Raw genomic sequence first — 8,499 nt, forward strand, 5'->3', positions numbered from 1 at the left:
GATTTTGTGCAAAACACTCTTTTAAGTGTTTTACATATGGTAAACCTCAAAACAATTATTTGAATATTGTTATTATCCCATTTTACAGATGATGAAATTGAGTTTAAGTTACTGTATAAGTTCACACAGTTGATTTATATCCTGGAAATTTTTTTCCAGAGGCCAAAATGTTAACCAGTATATGATACACTACCTGAGAAGAATTTTGTTTATTCACAGAGGTTGGGGAGGTCTCTGAAAGCTACTCTATTTCTAGAAAATACCTAGAAATTATCTTGGAGATGAAGACCCAGGTGCCCATAAAAACACAAAAGACAACATGTTGAGTGTCTATATTACTAATAGAATATATTCTATATTTTTCCATTGTTAGGCAGTGCAAATATATTCCTAACAGTGGAATATATTCCAAACTATAATATTGGAACTACTTGTTGAAAATGAAATTGTGAAGCTAAATTTAAAGCACAAAGCAAGTGGGCAAGCTGGCAAGGCAGCATGATGGGCTGTGTGTAAGGATTTCCTCATTGTCCAGGCAAACACAGAACATAGGGCAAATATAGTCACAATATTTTCAGGGGCAGATTCTGCCCCAGGCCCTGTAGCACAGGCCATGAAGGGCATAAGTCACAGTGATGAGAATGGAAAATAAACACACTTATTTCATTCAGCTTTGAAATGAAGAGAAGCAGTTTGCCTTCTATAGGAACATACATACACACATGCAAACAAAACTTCGGGTGACTCAGTACAGCATTTTGTATCAGAGAGAAAGGAATGCAGTGACTAAGATGTTATGGGTGAAAACAAATCACTTTCCATGGGAGAAATAAAAAGAGCACTATCTACTGCAGCATTTCACCTGCATGATTTTAAAGAAAGGAACGAGAGAAGCTTCTTCAATAGGGGAGTTTTATCTGATGACTCCCATAACTAGTTTTACTGATTGAAGACTGCATCTTAATTCTTCTTTTCCAATGAAAGAATACAAAATGCCCTTTAAAATGTATTCAGAACTCATGATATTGAAGATGCTTTGACAAAGGCAATAAAATTCAGAGAAGCTAGGTAGAAGTTGAATTTGGAAAGAAATATTAAACAATACTTAGTTTTCATCCCAAAGGGCTGCCCTTAATTATACTGCAGCTTATGGGACTGATGAAGTTAAAATAACACAGTGGCATTCACTATTTTTAAAGGGTTGAGCTGCAGCCTTCACAGGATAAACAAACCACATAGAAGCACCTGTGCTCCTCTGAATTACTTATATGACTTTTTTCCACGGCCTAACAGTCTGCGTATTAAGTATTCCCTCTATGCTCTTTTAGGCCCAGGTGCCAAGAAAAAAACATTTTGTTATAAACTCATTCTTGATCTCTGCATGTTAGTGTTGGACTCTTCATTCTTAGCTACATTGTGGGTAAATAAGCCGTGTTTTTTTTTCCTACAAATATGCCAAACCCTGGCTGGAATGCACTGTGCTATCCTTTCACTAACAGAGTGCTTGTATCACTTACAATGACCTAATTGAGGTTCTTGGCCTTAAGTAAATGGATATTTAGGTGAAACTAGTAGAGATGGGGGGGTGTTCCCTTCGAAGAAATACCTTGACCCTATCCAAAATTAGTCCCAAATCACTCCTTAAAAATGTGCAAGGAAATGAATTTATTTTTGCTCCACCCTTACAAAATACCAAGCTTCACTGAAGCTAAAGATTTCAAGCTGCTAAAATAATGCAAAAGCCATTGCTTCTAAGTAAATATGGACCTACTTATTTTTTCTTGTCACAGTTCCTGATATGCACTTATATCTGTGAACTATACCCTAAATATAAGAAGACGAATAAGAGTTCAAAGACACACTGCTCTCTAGAATTTAGAAAAATATGTCCCTGTATTGCCTTAGTTAAAATAAAACATAGGCTTAGGTTCTGCAAATATTATGACCATTGTTAGTGGTTGGGGTAGAAGAATGCAACAAAATAACTCCTTTTGTGAGGAAGTGGAGAAGTTGAGTCTGTAATAAGAAACAAAAATACAAGCAAGTGAAATTTATAATTAAGTGATTAAGTTTGAACCCCAGGGTGGAGGAAAGTGTTATAATACAATTCCAGAATTGACTAGCAAAAGAATACCCTCACAGATGGCAATGACTTCTAACTTCCTTGATGGCCCAGTGAACAAAGGACTGTCCCTACCCTTCTCTCACTGGGGGAAATAGCGGGAACCCCAGAAGAAAGTGTTTCCCTGCTCCCTCTCGAGCTGTTGTGTCACGGAGAGGAGATAGCGTCCTTCCTTACCTGCACAGGTTCTCCCGTCGTAGGTCTCGCACACCCACTCGTGGCATTCACACAAGGGACCAAAGTACACTCCCGGCTCCTTCGCGTGACAGATGCAGACCCCACAGTTGCACCAGCCCCGGCCGTGGCACAGAGCAACCCCCGGGGGCTGCCCGGGAGCCCGGCACCGACGCTCCGACTCTGCCTGGGACAGCCTGCACGTGGCACCTGACCCGCTTCTGCATGGGGCGACAAACCATAGCAGGGCCACAGTCAAGCACAGACACCGCTCCTACTGCTCTGAGCCCACGTTTCCTCCCAGGTGGAAACATAGAATCCCTGAGTCCCCACCTTTCTCTGGGGACCAACATCCTTTTAGAGATGCTGTCTTAGCCCAGGCAAGCAGCACCACCCACTGGCTATCACCTGAGAAATGACCATGACCCAAAGTGTCTCAGCAATGACCTTCTCACCTAAAAATAAGACCATCTTCCATTTGGACAGAGGTAATCCAGCCCTGCCCTTGAAAGTTTGTCCTGAATCTTTTATGCACACTTAGATTGGGGACAAATTATTCCAAAGTATGACACTTTGCTGACTTTTCAGTCCTTTTTGAAAAGTCTCATTATTATCCGATGGCCAGGGGCAGTTATTTTATGAAAAAGAGGAGGTGAAATATAGAAACAGTTATATATGTTATGAAAACATAAAGCATAATGCTTTCTTAAGTTAAACAGTGCTTATAAACTGTACTTTAAAAGTTTAGCTTTGCAATGTGCCTCAAAGCCTCTTACAGAATGTAATACAAAATGTAAACAGACCCATAAAATAACTCAGCTTTATAGGCTCTGAAAATTTATAGATACTCATAGATAGAACTATGTTTAACTTATGGCAGAAATTCCTCCTGCCCCAACAGAGTAGTTCAGTTGGTTATAGCATTATGCCACTACACCTAGGTCATGGGTTCAATGACCTGTCATGGCATATACAAGCGTCAACCAATGAGTGCATGAATAAGTGAAACAACAAATTAATGTTTTTCTCCCTCTCTAATCAATAAATTTTAAAAATTAAAAAAAGAATTTTTTCTGATATTTTTTGGCATAGGAGGAAATTACTTATTTATTCAGTGATTTTATTTTTCTGGAGTACAAGAAAAAGGACAGAAGAGAAGCAACACACAGCATAGATATAAGGAAAGGAATAGAAACAAGTAGAAAACAGTTTATCCTGGGTCCAACTTCATTAACTGCTGTTGGCTTAGGGCAGCTGTCCTGCAAGCTTGAGCTCTGCCACACAAAGCAGGGCAGGTCGGTGTTAAAGAATAACAAACCAAATTTACCTCAGAGATGGCGAAAAGCTTTGAGGAACAGCTGACAGCCCCACGAAGAGGAGGGATGACGCCAGCAGCAAGAAGTTCCTGAAGCCTGTGGGATGCATGCTGAGCTCCGGGGCTGTGGAGGCCAGCAGAACTTCTGCAAGGTGGGGCTCACAGTGGGAGGCTGCAGGAGGGCGAGGTGCCACCAGCAGATGGCTGGGCAGACGGACCCACAGACACTCAGGCACTCAGGTCCGGGGCTCTACCCAGAGCTGCAAGTGCCTTGATGAGCTGCCTGGGAAGATTTGGGCAGCGGCACTGCTCTGGGCGGGGTGCTTGTGCCAAACCCCTCAAGTGGAGAGTCTAGGCAGGAAAGTAATTAGAAACAGTTGTGCAAGCAGATGGTTTATTTTGACATTTAAAAAGAAACGTCCTGTTCACAGGCCCCAGAAATATTTGACAGGAGAATATTTGGGCTGGCTGATATTGAAGGGACACATAAACCCCGAAATATGAGGGTAAGGAGGAGGCTAACAATGTCAGCATGTCAGCATGAACACTACGGAGAAAAGTAATCCATTGCATGCATTTTAAGAAGCACTATTTGGAGCATGAGTTGTGAGGGACAAACAAAATTGACAAACAAAACTTTTGTACTTTTTCCCTTTCTTTTAAATTATGATTTTTCATTTCTTAAGCCTTTAAAAAGTGTATCAAGATTCTAATTGTTTCAACCAGTTCATCACACCACATTTTTTCTTGACTTGGACAGTTCAAATTGTGGTTGTTTCAAATACATCACATTCTCCTCCATGAATCAAGTTCAAGGAAACAAAATAAAATATCTAATTACAATATCAGTTGCACTGAAAACTAATCAGTGTCATTTATTAAGAACCTACTATGTGTCAGTCAATATATTATATCTCTAATTGTCGAGATAACCCCACAATTAGCAAACATGGATGAGCAAACTCATTTAGCAAACATGGATTTAGTATCTATTAGGGACCAGGCTCTGTGCCAGGTAGAGAGGGCACAAAAGGGAACTAAGGAGACAGGATTCCTGCTCTTGGAATCCAGTGGGTTAGTAGACATTAATCGAAACAAAAGCACAAATATAAAAAAACAAAAGGTTGCAAATGCAATGAAAAATGAGTACAGTTACTTTCAGATTAGCTACAGGTGCCTGATCTAATCAATATGGTGGCATTTGAGCTGATGGATGAAGTATAAATAGAAGTATGTTGGGGATAAATAGGGAAAAGGTAGAAGAGAGTGGGGAACCATTCATATCCCCATTTTAAAGATCAAGAAACTGAGGGCAAAGAATGACTTATTGTTCAAAAGTAACTGACTTGCTCAAAATCACACAGGAAGTTAAAACAAGATTTCAGCTAAAATCTGTAGAAACCCCACACACTGTCTGCTACATTGCTGATCATTTGGGAAAACTGTTAGGAAGGGTTAAAGGAAAACATTTTCCCTTTGCTCTAAGAAAAGCATGTTAGATGCAGTGGTTCCTCATGAATAGAACCATCCATGCTGTGGTTCTATGATCTTAAAATCAGAAATAAGCTATACCAAGATGAGATTTCTCCCTGTCGTTATATCAACAGATATAAAAGATCACCTCCAACATTTGCCTGCTGGGTCCAGAAGGCAAATGAAAGTCCTCTGTCCAGAGCCCACCCCTTTCCTCTTGCTTCCTGAGTCTCCATTTGCACCAGAAGGGGCTCTGCCTGGGGCAAATCCCAGCCCATACAGTTAAGCTTCCTCCAAATGACTGGGCCTTTGTCAATACTCAGGCCCAGGCTGGATCTATCATTTGGTAGACAGATGGGGGAGAGGTGCATAGGGCAGAAAGGGGTCAGGGGAAGGAATCTTGGAGTGCTGGTTTAGACAGAGTTCATGGTAGGTTCCTTGGATTATATGAACCACTCATCTTGTGGGGAGAGAGTGTGACTGGAGAAAAAACAGAGGGAGTCACTAAACCTGTCATACTCAAAGTAGGATCTATAACCAGCATTAGCAGCAGGACCTGGAAACTTATTAGAAAAGCAAGTGCTCAGGTCCCAATCCTAGACTGAATCACAGGGTGCATTTTATCAATATCCTGAGAAACCTAGTTGTACATCATAAATGGAGAAGGCTTGCAAAGCCCAGGGCTGAGGGCTGAGGCTACCAGTGCCTGGATCTAAACGTGGTGCACTAACTCACAGTTCAAGTTCTGATATCATATTCGTTCCTACCCACATGTTCCTATCCTATGAGGATGTAGGAATAGGCTCTATTGCCAATGTCTAAAAACCTCGGTGACTCAGAGAATATGGGAATAGTAGAATGATAGCATCAATTCCAAAGGAAAGCCTCACTAAGAATTTGCATTGAAACCATTTTAATAAATGAGTCATGTATTACTTTTACATATTTTCTGAGGGGAAAAAGTATCATTGTAAAATTGGGACCCAATGTTTTGAATATTTCTTTCATAAATTAAAATAAGTTTTTAAACTTGTATTATTTTCATACAGTGTGGTGGGCAATGAAGAATATTATCATTAAGAGTGTGCCAGAGTGGCTCTGGCCAGATGGCTCAGTTGGTTGGTCTATGGGTGGGTTCCATACACCAAAAAGTTGCAGGTTTGATCCCTGACATGGGTGCATAGGGGAGGCAACTGATCAATGTTTCTCTCTCTTTCTAGCCCTTCCTCTTTCTCTAAAAATAAATAATCATATCCTTGGGTATATATTTTTAAAAAGCATATACTGCTGTAGCATAAAGATTGTATGTACTGGTGACTAAAAGCATTTAAATTTTCAGGTCATTATACTGCTGTGATTCAGAAATAATATTCTCAGTAAGTTGAAATAGTTTTATTTTGACTGGTGCTGTAGAATGTCTTGGATCCACAAAAGCTCTTTCAAAATAAAAGGACTAACTTAAAAATATCTCCTTTTAACCAAATTTTTATTTGTGTTTTAGTTTTTCTGCCAAAGGGAAATACCTACTCTCTCCCTTCTCTTAGTTTGCAGAAACTTCAAGAACACATATTCTAGTGAAAGCAGATATAGAACTTAATTGCTGAGTGGAAGACCCTGAGTTCCTCAGTGACCCTGAAGTTCCTGTGACAGCTCTGGAGAAAAGGCAGAGGGGTGTATGCACAGTGGAGGGGGCCTGGGAGGACCCCCCCCCCCCAACGTGTGAAACCAAACTCAAAGGAATTGAAAACACCTTAGTCCTTGAATGTAGTCCTTGACTCCTCAGGTCACAAAATCACAGAATCACAGGATTCAAGGTATTTTTTTAAGTTCATCTAATCCAGCCTGGCCGAGTAGAGCTCTGTTGGTTAGAGCATCGCCCTGATATGCTCAGGTTGCGGGTTTGATCCCTAGTCAGGCCACATACAAAGAATCAACCAATGAATGCATAAATAAGTGGAAAACCAAACTGATGTTTCTCTCTCTCTCTAAAAAATATGTAAAATAAAATAAAAGGACATCTAATCCAAAACTAAATTTGTTGACAATATACAATGCAACTGCCAAATGATTAGGTAGACTCATCAACAAAACAAATATTAAGAAGAACACAATTCTTTCTAAGAGTATCTCTGACGTTTTCATACCTTCGTTTCAGATCTGCTTCATAGCTTCAATGAAAATACTTTGAACTATAATATATGTCTACCTCAGTTGCATTATACTCCCCAAGTAATTCCACGCTTCACAAGATAAACATTCTCATTTCTATCACTTCTTCCTTCTGTATAACAACTTCAAGTGTTCAACTCTTTATCTAGCTCTCATTTCCTGAAGGTTTTTGTTTGCTATGGATGCTTCTGTAAAGAATAACATGTGCAACTAAAACCATAAATTAGAAGGCATCTAATGTGTGTGGAATTGTTTTTTTGTAAACTCCTTTACATGGAGGGCAAGAAGAGTCCAAAGAAAGAGTTAAGCCACTCTGGATGTGTAGGCAGAATATTTAATAAGAGGATTTGTTAGGAACTGTCCTGCCTGGTTTCAGAAGCTGTAACCCCCCATAGCTAAGGCTGTGTAAAAAGACCTTGGGACCGTAAGCCACTAAGGAGACAAAGCTTATCTATCTCCCTGGCAGGGGCACTGCCTCTGCCCCTTTTTATTCACCCTGCTTGGCCCCCAGCAGATGTCTGGTTAGCCAATGACCAGTAAGATTCCTCAAAGGAGGGATGACCTAAGACAGGCACGGTCATGATGCAGCCCTCAGGGAAGGACTCATTGAGCTATAGACAAAGGGGGTGATGGACCCTCGCCCCTCAGCTTTGACATTGCCTGAGTCCTCATTCTGTCTGTAAGAAGTCTCCTAATTTCTTGGCTACCTTATTTCCCCTACCTGACTGAAGCCTGAAACAATGATGGAAGTGAGTATGGATCTGTGCTGGAAAGGGCGGGTTCTCCAGGGGCAATCAGGCCTAAGAAAGAATCCATAAAATCTTGTAAAATCTGCTTTGCTAAGAATGCCCTCAATTTTCTGATAAGAGTCAAAGCATGAAATGAGTTTGTTTCCCCAAAGTTTTATGGCCCCTTAGCTCTCTGACCCTGACTCAGAATAAGCCCTCATAGTTCTTTGAATATTATCTATTGTTTGATCATTACTACCTGACGATGATTGATGAGCTTTACTTGTATTCCTGTGCAAACTGAACTCAATAAAACCCCATTGAAGAACAGGCTTCTGGCACCTTCCACTTTGAAAGATCAGCCACCTTTCCTCCCCAAGCAGATCATGTCTTGGTAGACTTATTCTCATCTGCGACATGTGGGGTTCGGGGGAATCTGCAGGTGGAGCCCCTCCACAAAAATTGAGGTTTGTCTTTGGTAATCACCACAAGATGAGATCTCCACACCCGCCCACCAG

The 8,499-nt window shown here is 40.7% G+C and overlaps 1 protein-coding gene across 1 annotated transcript in view; it reads right to left on the minus strand.

Moving 5' to 3' along the window:
• ITGBL1 (integrin subunit beta like 1) overlaps positions 1 to 3,932 on the minus strand; it is a 303,482-nt gene extending 299,550 nt beyond the window's left edge. The window contains exons 1-2 of the mRNA XM_053670353.1: positions 3,624 to 3,932; positions 2,300 to 2,517 (exon numbers count right to left, since the gene is read on the minus strand). Coding sequence (XP_053526328.1) covers positions 2,300 to 2,517; positions 3,624 to 3,721 — 316 coding nt within the window. The 5' untranslated portion in view covers positions 3,722 to 3,932. The remainder of the gene's footprint in view (positions 1 to 2,299; positions 2,518 to 3,623) is intronic.
• Positions 3,933 to 8,499: the final 4,567 nt, after the last annotated feature.

This window comes from Artibeus jamaicensis, unplaced genomic scaffold (assembly GCF_021234435.1).
Source record: "Artibeus jamaicensis isolate MK-2021 breed Jamaican fruit bat unplaced genomic scaffold, CSHL_Jam_final contig_559, whole genome shotgun sequence".
Lineage (NCBI taxonomy): Eukaryota > Metazoa > Chordata > Mammalia > Chiroptera > Phyllostomidae > Artibeus > Artibeus jamaicensis.